The sequence below is a fragment of the Lathyrus oleraceus genome, chromosome 7 (genome assembly GCF_024323335.1).
Source record: "Lathyrus oleraceus cultivar Zhongwan6 chromosome 7, CAAS_Psat_ZW6_1.0, whole genome shotgun sequence".
NCBI classification, from domain to species: domain Eukaryota; kingdom Viridiplantae; phylum Streptophyta; class Magnoliopsida; order Fabales; family Fabaceae; genus Lathyrus; species Lathyrus oleraceus.
Window position 1 is genome coordinate 91,792,709 of NC_066585.1, and position 13,921 is coordinate 91,806,629.

The 13,921-nt window shown below is 35.9% G+C and overlaps 1 protein-coding gene and 1 non-coding gene across 2 annotated transcripts; both read left to right on the forward strand.

The window, feature by feature from the left end:
• The first annotated feature begins 6,227 nt into the window (after positions 1-6,227).
• On the forward strand, positions 6,228-6,334 carry LOC127108802 (small nucleolar RNA R71). Its single transcript, XR_007796313.1, has one exon. It is a non-coding gene; the product is annotated as a small nucleolar RNA R71 (small nucleolar RNA).
• A 5,596-nt stretch (positions 6,335-11,930) lies between these two features.
• LOC127108015 (ethylene-responsive transcription factor ERF110) lies at positions 11,931-13,607 on the forward strand. Its single transcript, XM_051045380.1, has 2 exons — positions 11,931-12,578; positions 12,654-13,607. Exons 1-2 carry the CDS (start codon positions 12,344-12,346, stop codon positions 13,271-13,273), a joined length of 855 nt encoding a protein of 284 aa, XP_050901337.1. The 5' UTR covers positions 11,931-12,343; the 3' UTR covers positions 13,274-13,607.
• Positions 13,608-13,921: the final 314 nt, after the last annotated feature.

Here is a 13,921-nt window from a genome sequence, read left to right on the forward strand (position 1 = left end):
ATATCAATATCATTAGCCAAAAGCATTTCATGAACCAAACATGGCAAGGTATGCAAATTGTGACCACATTGTGACATCAGAAGGAATAAATTCACATTAAATCAAAAATGATTCAAATAATCTGGGCAAAATTCATGAGTAAATAGGACATACAACATAATCATCACACAAAAAAATTAGAGGCATTGGACATCATTAGGCATGGCAATCACATAGCATAAGTCAAGACAATCACAACAAGCACATTTGTGACACCAATTGTCACACCAAGTTAGCATAGGCATAAAACAGATATGGATTATGGTAAAGACCTCAAACCAAATCCAAAACAACACTCAACATGTCTAGAAATAGTGTGCAAAATTTCACAAGCATTGGATAAGGAACAAGCATTTCACAATCACATGAAGTTCAAGGCAATTTTAAAGCTCAAATGTGACCATCCAGAAGGAAAAATCTCAATTAAATCATAAATGATCCCAAAAATTCCAACAAAATTCATGAGCAATCACAACATCCATAGCATGCATCATACAAAAAATCAAAGCAATTGGATAACATTTGGCACGGTAAACACATCATTCAAGTTGGACATCACAAGGTGTGACACAAATTGTCACACCTAAATTAGCATGATCACAAAACAGCAATGACAAATGATAAAAATACCAAATCAACACCAAAATGTCAAGCAAAGTGTCTAGTTTCAGCATGCAAAATTTCATGAGCATTGGATAAGAATCAAGCATTCCATGAATGATATAGCAAGGCAATGTCAAGAATGGACATGTATTCAATCTCCTTAGACAAAAAAACATTTCAGGCCAGGCACAATTTATGAAAATATGATGATAAAATAGTAGACAAAAAATGCAACACAATGCAAAAAACCTAGCAATTTTTGGATCCATATTTAATTTGTTATGAATTTTTGAAGATGAGAAAAAAAATAAAAAATGATGAAGCAAGCATATAGAAATGAATGGAGGGAAATAGAAAAGATAGCATGGCATTTGAATAATGGCTGCAGCGGGGAATCGAACCCGGAGCCAATTTGAATATGCAAGGCGCCAAGCAAGTGAAACGCAGCATTTCACTTATGTGCTGGCAGCAAAAGACACGTTCAAAACAATGGACCAATCAGAGTGCTGCATGGCAATCAGCATGCACCAATCACATGCGAGCTCTAGGGAAACACATTCAGCAACAGATTTTCGTGGCAATGAGAATCAAAAAAACCGTTGCCAAAACTGGACATCATCTCCTTCACACGCGAAGCTCATGAACAGTGGATCATCTTCATGAACCAAGAACAAATTTTCCAGAAATGGAAATCAAGTACACCAATGTGTAGATCCTTCAACATAGAGCACGAATATATGCATGGCTTAACCTAATTCTACATGTGGAGAGCAAATCGAACACAAGAACATTCATGCACAAAACTTTAAATCGATCTAACTAACTCAATTCTGCATGAAATTTCATGATCTAAAGCTCAGAATATTCAGCATCAAAAGATCAACAACAATAGCATAAGAAGTTTGAGAAATGAGAGATTCGATTTGGAACCTCTTTGAGGTGCAGAGATGGAATTCGATGGATCCAAGGCCTTGTGATGCTTCAATGTTCCTCCAGTATGCTTGTATGAGTGATTGGAAGATAGATCGAAGCTTAATTGCTCTTGAATCCAACAGAATTTGACATTGCCATTAATGCTTCCAAGCTTCGAGCATGCTTCAAAACTGCACCAAATCTCTTGATTCCACGTGCAAATCCACTCAATGATACTTCAGGAACCAGGATCAAGCAATGGAAATGGTTTGTGTTTGAAGAAATTTGCAGAAAAATTGAGAGAAAAAGTTTGAGAAATTTTCTAGATCTGAAAATTGTGAGTGTTGTTAGTGAAAAGCAGTTAGGGTTTATGTTATATACCTCCTACTAATCATGCTCCTAATCATGTTTAAGCAAATGGTAAGTGAATTAGCAAGAATGTGGTGTATGTGCAAAATTGTGATTTTCACCCTATGCATGAAATGCATGGTGAACAGTGCACGGGTTTGGATTCAAATTCACTCAAAATGCCATTTTGGAGCTAAATGCAATGGTAGAATGCTTAAACAATGCACCAATTTTAAACTTCAATTTTTCCCTCCAAAAATCAAGTGAGATGACAAATGTTCACATGATGATAATGCATGCCATGTAATGCAAGATTTAGAAAGTAGGGGTCAAGAGAAGAATGTACAAAAAAGAGCCATCCAATTTGGAGTTTTGGTTTGAAAGTTATGCTCATTTGAAGCTCCATGTACACTTTGTCAAGTTTTGATCATATCTCCTTAACCACACATGAGAAATTGAAGATCTTGGACTTTTTAGAAATGGGAGAGAAAGATCTACAACTTTCATGTTCAACAAAATTTCATTTGAAGCTTTCTTGATGATGAAATCTTGAGTTGAAAACCTTTCCATTTTTGGCAAATTCAAATTACAGGTCACTTTCTATTTTTGGCAAGTTTTGACTGGACCTCAAATTCTTCAAAGTCGATGTTTGAAATGTCAAATGAGACTTGTTTGAACATGAATGAAGTATTTCTAGCCACTTCCCACCTCCAAATCCAACAGTTGACTTTTGTGGGCCCTAGATGAATTGGTCATGTACTGAGGAGTTCTGAGCCTTAACCACTTGATGAAATGGCACCAAAATGAAACCCTAGCTTATACAAGCTCAATAAAATCACATGATGATCTCCATCTCATTAAGGACCTCATCTCCTTGAAAAACCCTGATTGATATGATGCAGCTGATTAGGGTTGACCAGAGGTCAAAATCCTAATCCTAAGGAACATGATCAGGCACAATGAACCTCTTGGTGATGATAAAACCATGATGATGGTGATATACTCTGGCAAATAAGATAACACTCATCCTCCTTGAGGAACCAAGAAACCCTAATTAAAGCACAAACCCCAGATGATTAGTGATCAATTCATGAGACCCTCAAGCTTGAATCTCTTAACCTCTCTATCTTCTGAGAAAGACTCGGGGGGATGACTTGTCCATTTTCACATGATATGCAATATGAAATGACTAATGTCCTACAAAATGAAATGCAATATGCTAAGCTAGTCCCAAGAGAGGGGGGCAAATTTTGAGGTGTTACACTACGCCTACGGCATAGTCACTCGCATGACACATGATTTCGAATGGTAATCTCCAATCAGGTGGTTGCATGATAGGTGCGGTGATTAAAGATGTTTTTAATTGTTCAAACGTTGTTAGACATTTCTCATCAAAGATAAAGTCAGCGTCTTTCATTAATAAACCAGTAAGTGGTTTGGTAATTTTCGAGAAATCCTTGATAAAGCGTCGGTAGAAACCGGCGTGTCCTAAAAAGCTTCGTATTTCTCGTACGGTTTTCGGAGGTTGAAGATTCTCTATAATTTTGATCTTAGCTTTGTCTACTTCAATTCCTTTATCAAATACTATGTGTCCTAACACGATTCCTTGTTGGACCATGAAATGGCATTTCTCCCAGTTCAAGACGAGATTCACCTTTACGCATCTTTCAAGTACCATTTCAAGGTTTGATAGACATCCTTCAAAGCTCTGCCCATAAACAGAAAAATCGTCCATAAAGTCTTCCATAATGTCGTCTAAAAAGTCGGCGAAGATTGACATCATGCATCTTTGGAATGTTGCGGGAGAGTTGCATAGTCCAAATGGCATTCTTCGATAAGCGAATGTACCATAAGGGCATGTGAAGGTTGTTTTCTCTTGGTCGTCAGGATGGATAGGAATTTGAAAGAATCCTGAATAACCGTCTAGATAGCAGAAGTGGGAATGCTTAGCCAATCGTTCGAGCATTTGATCAATGAAAGACAGAGGAAAATGATCCTTTCGAGTGGCTTTATTTAGTTTCCTATAATCGATGCACATTCTCCTTCCAGTCACAACTCTTTGTGCTATAGATTCGCCTTTTTCGTTCTTAACAACTGTAACACCCCCTTTCTTGGGTACTACATGAACGGGGCTAACCCATTGACTATCGGAGATCGGGTATATGATTCCTGCATCTAATAACTTCTTTACTTCATCCTTGACTACAGTACTTAAGATTGGGTTGATCCTTCTCTGGTGTTCTCTAGAGGTTTTACAATCTTCCTCTAGCATAATTTGATGCATACAGATAAAAGGACTTATTCCTTTTAGGTCAGTGATGTTGTAGCCTAACGCAGTTGGATATTTTCTTAAGACATCTAGTAACTTTTCAGTTTCCATCTGTCCTAAGTCAGCGTTGACTATTACTGGTCTTTTGAGTTCAGTGTCTAGGAATTCGTATCTTAGGTTCTTTGGTAGTGTTTTTAATTCTAAGTTTGGTTTCTTCAGGCATGGCATGTGGTTGGGTGTAAGTGCTAAGAATTCGCTTAGACTGTCATTTTGATATGGTTCACACCAATTATCATCTTCAAAGATTGGAGGGATTTGGATTTTCATTATATCAAAATATGTGGTTTCTTGCATCTCCGTCTCTCTTACGCACTCGTCTATGACATCAAGTAGATAACAGGTATCGTCTATAGCTGGCGCTTGTAAGAATTGTGTCAAGATGAATTCAACCTTTTCTTCTCCAACTTTGAATGTTAGCTTACCTCTTTTCACGTCTATTATGGCTCCGGCGGTAGCTAAGAATGGCATTCCTAATATAATAGGTGTACTAGCATCTTCTTTGATGTCCATGATTATGAAGTATGTAGGAATGTAGAATTGTCCTACACGTACTGGGACATTCTCTAGTATACCAACAGGATATTTGATTGAGCGGTCAGCTAGTTGAACAGACAACTTGGTTGGTCTTAGTTCTCCCATGTTGAGCCTTTTACAAATGGTTAAGGGCATTACACTAATGATGGCTCCTAAGTCGCATAGAGCTTTGTCTATGACGAACTTTCCAGTGACACAGGGTATGGAGAAACTACCTGGGTCTTTTAGTTTGGGAGGCATGTTGTTTTGGATTATTGCGCTACACTCAGCAGTAAGTGTAACTGTTTCGTTATCCTCGATCTTTTTCTTATTTGATAAGATCTCTTTAAGAAATTTGGCATATGAGGGCATTTGTGTGATGGCTTCTGTAAAGGGAATTGTAATATTCAGTTGCTTTAGAAGTTCAACAAATTTCCTAAATTGACCTGCAGTTTTAGAATTTGCGAGTCTTTGAGGATACGGAATGGGTGGTTTATAAGGCGGTGGAGGCACATAAGGTTTTTCTCTCTCTTCAGCCTCTTGGGTATTATCTTCCTTCTCCTTCGGTTCACTTACCTTCTCAGTTGTTGTTTTGTCAGGTTTTTGGTACATGGCAGGATTTTGGAGTCTTGGATCTACGGGTCCGTCTAGTTCTTTTCCACTCCTCAATATAACGGCATTTGCATGTCCTTTTGGATTAGGTTGCGGCTGTCTAGGAAATGTGCCAACGGGAGCAGCAGTAGATGATTGTTGTTGAGCCACTTGTGAAATCTGTGTTTCAAGCATTTTGTTGCCGGTGGCTAAGGCGTCTACTTTGCTCGCTAATTATTTAAGTTGCTCACTAGTATCTATGTTTTGGTTCAAGAAGTCTTTGTTTGTTTGAGTTTGGGTAGCTATGAAGCTTTCCATCATTAGTTCAAGGTTGGACTTCCTAGGCATGTTAGGAGCATTATTAGCTGGCTTTTGATATCCAGGCGGAACAGTGGGTGCTTGGCCAGGTGCATACAAAGTGTTGTTGTTCTTATACAAAAAGTTAGGATGATTTTTCCAACCTGGGTTGTAGGTATTCGAATAAGGATTTCCTTATGCGTAATTTACTTGATCAGTGGGAACTCCTGCCAATATCTGACATTCTGGTGCAGTGTGTCCAGGATTTCCACATAACTCACAGTTTGGAGTCACGGCAGCCACGGTGGTTGCGGGTGGTATGGTCAAGTTGTCTAACTTTTGAACAAGGGCATCTACCTTTGCATGGACGTGGTCAAGGCTACTAATTTTGTACATTCCACCTTTTTTTTGGGACTTTTCTACTGGCATTCTTTCACCTCCCCATTGGCAATGGTTTTGGGCCATGTTTTCAATGAGTTGATAAGCTTTGTTGTATGGCTTGTCCATAAGTGCACCGCCCGCGGAAGCGTCTACTGTCAGTCTTGTGTTATACAGAAGCCCATTGTAAAATGTGTGAATGATCACCCAGTCTTCGAGACCGTGATATGGACATATCCTCATCATGTCTTTGTATCTCTCCCACGCGTCATAGAGAGATTCTACATCTTTTTGTCGAAATCCGTTGATTTGAGCTCTCAGCATAGCAGTTCTGCTTGGCGGAAAATATCGGGATAAGAAAACGTTCTTCAATTCTTCCCATGTAGTAACTGAGTTGGATGGTCAGGATTGCAACCAAGCCCAAGCTCTGTCTCTTAGAGAGAAAGGAAAAAGGCCTAGTCTTATCGCATCTTGAGATACACCATTCGCCTTCACAGTGTCTGTGTACTGCACAAACTTGGTCAAATGTTCATTAGGGTCGTCCGTAGGATTTCCAACAAATTGATGTTGTTGGACGGCTGATAATAATGAGGGTTTTAACTCGAAATCATTTTGATTGATAGCAGGGGCAGCAATGTTGCTGTGAGGTTCTTGTTGGGACGGGGTAGCGTAGAACTTAAGAGGACGATTATGTGGTTCCACTGTAGCCATGGTTGGTTTTTCAACTGGTTCAGCAGTAGGAAAGAAGATATCGGGAATATCATACCTTCGTTGGTACTCTAGTATCCGGCATCTTAAATATAAGAAACGCTCTAATTCTGCGATTGGTGGTGCTAAGTTGTCGCCTTGTGAGCGAGTACTTGGCATACAATCGGGGGAAATAAGGGAAAGGAGATTAGTTTTTTACCTTAGTCTATACTGTGCAACAAAAGAATCGCACTATTTGACTAAATCAGGTCCCCGGCAATGGCGCCAAAAACTTGATACGTCTCGTGACTGTATATAGAATATAGTCTATCGGGTACTTGACTGCAAGCGCACAGTCCAGTCGTTTTAGTTTTAAAAGATATCGAACCCACAGGGACCGATGGTCAAACTAATGCTATCGACGTTACTATGTTTAGCTAAGGAAATGATTTTTTAGAGGTTTGGTTGAACAAAAATTAAATCTAAGGGAAGTTAAGTTTTAAGAAAATATTAATAGGGGGATATCAGTATGCAACACATTAATCGTCAGGGATTCGATAAGTCACTGGTGTATATTTTAAGTACCAAATATCTTTCAGTAGAAAATACTTATTTAAAATGCTTTATCTCACACTCTCGTGATTGTTGACTCGGACTATACTTTTAAGTCAGAATGTACGCTCTCGCTGTCCCATTTGAAGTTAAAAATACTTTTTGAAAATAAATAAGTTCTAATTGCTTTTAAAGTGCTCTTGCTGTTTTTAAAATCAATGTCTAGTTTTTACTATCCAGTTCGACCCTCACACTCTCGCGATTGTCGGTTCTCACCTTAGTTAATTTCCCACTCTCGTGGCGAAATCGTATTAAATAGCTTCTCACTCTTGTGACAAAGTTAATTAAATTTAAATTAAAAACCACAGCCAAAAAGATTGTTTGAGAAAAGAAGTTTTACACCGATTATTATTAAATCCCGTCTAATTAAATTGTTTACATACCGATACGGTAGTCTAGCCGGACATGCTAAATAACACAAACACAGACGAACATAAACAGATCAATAATAAAGAAAACATGATTATAATAATAATAATGCAATAACAATAATAATTGAATAAAAACCTGAAGATTGGATTAATAGAATATGCCGAATCTTGAAGTACTTGAGCAGTCCTCCACAGGTCGGTAGGATTCTGCTTCTTCGAAATAATTGCTTAAACTAAATTAAATAAATTACAGTAGTTCCCCAGTGTAGGAAACTACTACTTTGATTAAATGAAAAACAGAAAGGGAAAGGGAAAACGGAAACTCTGAACGGAATGGTAACTAAATTGCGGTAAAAGAAAACAATGTTGCTGAAGAAAAAAAAACAGAATTGCTGTGGAAAATAAATGCAGAGAAAGGTCTTGAAAGCTGGCTTCAGGGAGGAAAATTAAGCGTGTCCATAGGTTTCCAACTTCCATCCTTTTATATTCTCCATTTGGTCTTGGCAGTTGAGAGAAATAAGGGTGACTTGGTTGAGTGAGAAATCCACGGGAAAGTGGACTGAGGAATGAGAAATAAGGGCGTGTGGATCACTTCTATTGACAAATTCAATACGCTGCTTTTGGCCTTGTGACGGTCGTGACAGGGTTTGTGACGGTCGTCACATGCACATGATTTGTATTTTCTGCTTTTCTGCTGTTTTCTCTTCTATTTCTTCTTCTTTTCCTTTCTTTTCTATAATTTGCTCATTTAAACATGGGAATTGAAATACCTGCAAAAATAACTCGAACACTTGTGGAATAATCGGAATATAAATGAAAGTGGTACGATTTTTGAGTGTAAATCAAGGCAAATATACGATGTATTTTCGCGTTATCAATGGCCAAGTCTATAATGTCATATCCACTCATCTTTTGTTGGCTGCTATTGCAAGGCACTTATGCTCCGTCACATTAAGCTCAATCTTGAAGGTTATATTCTGAGACATTAGGGCCTTCAAGGTCAACCTTCCATTTGAGTCGAGAATTCTCATCATATTGTCTTTGATCGACACCTTGTAGTTCTTTTTGACTAACTGCCATATGCTGAGCAAATTGCTCCTCATGCTTGATATGTACAACACATTTGAAATTACTAACCTTTTGCCATCTTTCCTCATAATCAGAACATCACCAACACCTTCAGCTGCTAGAGTATTGTCATTTGCAAATTTCATCATGTTCTTCATTGAGGGCTTTATGTTGACAAACAAATCTTTCCTTACAGACATGTGTGATGAGCATCATGAGTCCAAGTACCACTAGTCCTTGAATCTCTCTTTATCTCTCATTGTAACCATCAGTAACATCTCTTCTTCTTCATGTTTCTCCAGCTTTGCATTAGTTTCTTGACTCATATGCTTTTTCTGGACAATCACTAGAATAGTGACCATGCTTTTGACAATTGTAACACTGAATGTGACTCTTATTTGACTTTTAACCACCATCTTTTCCTCTACCGGCAGCACCACCTCTTTGGTTGCCTTGGTTTTGGGGTTTTCTCTGATTCGACCAGTTTCCTTCTTCCTGATTTCGAACAGTCGAATTATTGTAGCCTCATCTTCCTTTGTTGCCATTCCAGCTTCCTTTGCCTTTCCTTTCTTTTGTTGATTGCGCCTGCAAAGTCACATCACTCTTCGACTTTCCTACAGCTCTTTCAGCCATTCTTTGTTCATGAGCTTCAAGCGTCCCTTGAAGCTCTTCCTTTGTCAGTTTTCACAAATCTTTCGACTCTTATATGGCTACTACCACGTGGTCAAACTTTGGAAATCCACCACAACCTATGGAGAATTTCTATCAATCTTGATGAACAAGATTGTTATCAACCACGCAATAACAATGAAAAGAAAAGAACGATTGAGAAAGAAAGAAAATAACGTTGGAGAAGAAGAAGAATATTTTCTACAGAGTTTTCTCTCTGCCCACAACTTGTGGAAAACTTTTTTATTCACTTTGCAACTGAAAAATTATGTGAATACAATGTTATGAGTTCATAATAAGAATAGGGGTTACTCCATTTATTTATAGATTTATGTTAGCTTACTCCCTAAGCCAAAGTCCAAAACTATAAAAGCCTAAAATAGTTATCACTACTAAAAATAGGCCTAAGTCGAAAACATGTGTGAAGCAACATGCTTCGACACTTCGACACACTAATACAACTCGACACATCCTTGTTATGTCGAACAACCTGCTTCGACACAAGGAATTACAATTCAACATCCCCTAGCTTCTGAATGTGGATATTGAGATGCTTTGTATGAGTGTGGTCATATTATATACATTGCCTGCTGCTATTATCTATATTTGATTTTGTTTAGTATTCCTTTTAACTGCTTCCTCTCACCGAAGTATGTGAAAAGAGTATCAGAGTACTAATTTTGGTTACTGTTGTATATAGGTTGAGTTGGTTGGACCGCCCAGTTTTGCTTTGCTTTTGTTGAAGAACGAATTAAATTTCCAGGGCACGAAGGCATTCCTGATGAATTCTGGAGAGAGAGAGAGAGAGAGAGAGAGAGAGAGAGAGGAGAGAGAGAGAGAGAGAGAGAGAGAGAGAGAGAGAGAGAGAGAAGAGAGAGAGAGAGAGAGAGAGAGAGAGAGAGAGAGAGAGAGAGAAGAGGAGAGAGAGAGAGAGAGAGAGAGAGAGAGAGAGAGAGAGAGAGAGAGAGATTTTGTTAATTATTATTAACTACTTTATGAAGTGGAAATACTTTAAACCGTGAACATTTTAAGAACAGCATTCCATTCAATTGTTTATTCTATCTTGGATATAGACTCTTTTCATATGCTTAAATTATAACAAGTCAATATGACCTGATTATTAATAAAAAGCTTAATTTATTCATGGATATTTAACTTAACTTAAAGTTTCATAATAATTCTTTAGTAATAAACGTGACTTAACTTTTTCAAAAATATTTTTATTAGTCAATTTAATTTATTAGATTGAATTTTAACTTTGAATATATTATATAAGATAATATTGTTGAGGGTTCACTATAAATTTTGTTAATTTTTAAATATTAGCATTTGATCATTTAATAAATTTCACATTTTTCAATATTTATGTCTATTAATTCAAATATACATAATCAATACTTAATATTTTTTTCCATATCTTTAATATTATTGTTGATAATGTGCTGTTAAAATTAATAAATCACCATAATTTAAATATATGAAATTTGTTAAAATCATCAAATAATTAATATTAAAAAAATTAATAAACTATATAGTTAACACTATATTAAAATTAAAAGTTACTTGAAGGTTAATAGAGTTTTTTTTTTATTTAAAAGTAATGTTTATTAGTTAAATGAGATTTTTTTAAAATAGTCAACTTTTTTTAATTATATACTAAAATAATCATATTTTTAATTTATTTACCAAAATAATTATGTTTTAAGAGGAGGTGCTAACCTTTATGTATTGATTAGATTTTTATACATACGTCACTGCAAGTAAAAGAGTAGTTATATGATGTAAAAAAATAAAAGAATAGTTACATGCATGTAAAAAGAAATAAAGTAGTCACATGCAATGGTGCATACTTCTACAAGATATATGCATGCACTATAATGAATAACGCATGCTCCTACAAAACAAATGCATGCGTCATGATTAATTGCACCTATGTGTAACTAATCAAAACAATGTGCCATGTCGTGCAACTGAAACATGGTTAATTTGATAATTAAATTGAAAACGTGATTATTTTGGTATATAGTTTTAAAAAATTGATTATTTCCTAAATGACCCACATTAAATATTAAATTAAATTAATAAATTAAAAATCTAATTAAGTCATAATAAAATGCAGTTGTCATACTTTTGTAAAAACAAAAAGTAGAAAATATATTTCAGTAAATTTGATTTTTTTTGTTACCCTATTGTCCACAAAATAAATAAAAAGAAATAGTGTATGACTGAAGTCAAAGTGTCTGTCTCTATCATGTGTGACATGTTCCAGGATGTACCTCATGCCTTTTATCCATTCGTGAATACTATGATCACAATTAAAACCGCGTTTCGATCACGTCGACGGTTGACTGAATCTAATGAACTTGTATAGTTCTTCGAATACAACTTGCCAATTTGGTAGTATAATAGTATCAACAAATATCTAAAGCCAGTGAAGTTAATATAACAAACAACTTGTAAATGCAACTTGACAACAATGAAACACCAAAAATCCAACCAAACCAATTTGGTTACAACTATAGACTCTATAAGAAACAGCGTGACCAAACATATGATTTACATTTCAACTAATTAAAAAGTAACCTTAATTATTCTAATGTCGGCTATTCACTGTCTTGTTTTTAACCTTATGCTCAACACCGACGAGATTGAAATAATTGCAAAACCGTCATCTTGTTTCTCTCCACACGAATGCCATCAATTTTGTAGCATTCACACTTTCACTCTTTTGAGTTTTGACCCGTCACTGGTACTAATTCTTAATAAATCTTCAATGCTTAGCCATGTCAACTTGTTAGCAAGCAGAATCAAGAATCTATCTATATATATGTTTGCATGTGTTACTGTTTTATTCATATTTCAGTTATTGTGTTGAAGGGTTTTTGCGGGTTTTTGAAAAGTTGACAAGAATCTATAAGGTTCGTCAATGTTAATGATGTTTCCTGGTCTTAATAGAGAGGGAGAGATGTCAGCTATGATCTCTGCTTTAACACATGTCATATGTGGTGATGATCACAATCACAACAATGATGGTGGCGGTGATGAGAATCAGAATATGATTTCTGCAATACAATCTTCAACTTGTTTGTCTTATGGTGACGATAGTTCTGCTCTCAAGAGAAGAAGAGAAGATGGTGGATTCTTGGACATTAAACATCAAGGTGAATATTTATATTATAAATAACTAACAGAACAAATTTTTAATGTATTAATGGATTTTATTCGGTGAAATGCAGTTGTAGAATGTTCGGGAAAATGGACGAATACAATCACAACGGAAAGGAAGCAAAGTGAAGAAACTATATACGAATACAGAACAGACAATAAGAATGTGCCAAATGAAGATGAACCAAAAAGAAAATACAGAGGAGTGAGACAGAGGCCATGGGGAAAATGGGCTGCTGAGATAAGAGATCCTTTCAAGGCTACAAGAGTTTGGTTAGGAACATTTGAAACAGCTGAAGATGCAGCCAAAGCCTATGATCAAGCTTCATTGGGTTTTAGAGGAAACAAAGCTAAACTCAATTTCCCTGAAAATGTTAGACTCAAGCAACAACCTTTTGTTGATCCACCAATGACTCGTTCTAATAGTGTCACTTTGTCACATCATTCTAGTACTGATTCTATGGTTCAGAATGAAGCTCTTTATAGTTTGCAAGGTTCAAACAAGTTTTATGATTATTTTCATGGTAAGAATGTTCCCATGGCTTCTTCTCTTCAGAGTTCAATGTCGCCTTCAGCTTCATATTCTTCTTCTTCTTTTAGTTCTCCACAGACAACTTCTTCAGTTCCTTCTGTTTATTCTACTCAGTTGCCAGCATGGTCTTCTGGTTATAGCTCCTCTCCCTCAGCCTGATATTCATCCATTTTATTTTAGAATACTAGATTACAAAAGTATGCGTATTGTTTTTCTTTGGTATTTTCCTATAATTTAACTCTCTCCCTCTTTTTTTTTTGTTCCTTAATATTATCATAAAATTTTGGGGAAGTTTGAATTGCTTAGAAAAGAGAGGGAGAGCAAAAGGAATAGTAAAAATGTAATAAACTATGTAGTAAAGAAAGAAGAAAAAAATGAAATAGAAATAGATTATATAAAACTAATAGGAAAATATAAGAAAATTAAGTCTACTACTGTTACTATCTCCTTTGAATGAATTTGTAAATTGTATCGTGATGATTTTTCTTGGAAATTTTGAAGCCTTCTATTTGTGTCATTGGATTAGGTAGGATTGATTCATATCAGAAAAACATTAAAAGAGTATATATTGATAAAAAAATTGTTTTTTAAAGTTGAAATGAATGGTATAAAAAAGTTATCCAAACATTTAGTCGACTGAAAATACAAAGGAAAACAAATGAATTTGTCCAGACAGATAAAGCGGCAAACAGGTGGAATATTTAATTGATTAAAAAAAGACTAAAGAATAGTTTGTCTAAAATCATTTAAATATCTATACCCACTAATGAAAATTATGAAGAAAAGAAAATGAGTTCTATAAGTTGA

Excerpts from the sequence above, each read along its gene's own strand:
- LOC127108015 (XM_051045380.1), top strand. The coding sequence starts at position 12,344 with ATGTTAATGATGTTTCCTGGTCTTAATAGAGAGGGAGAGATGTCAGCT. Across the intron at positions 12,579-12,653 it reads CTTGGACATTAAACATCAAG|TTGTAGAATGTTCGGGAAAA; the intron begins GTGAATATTTAT and ends GGTGAAATGCAG.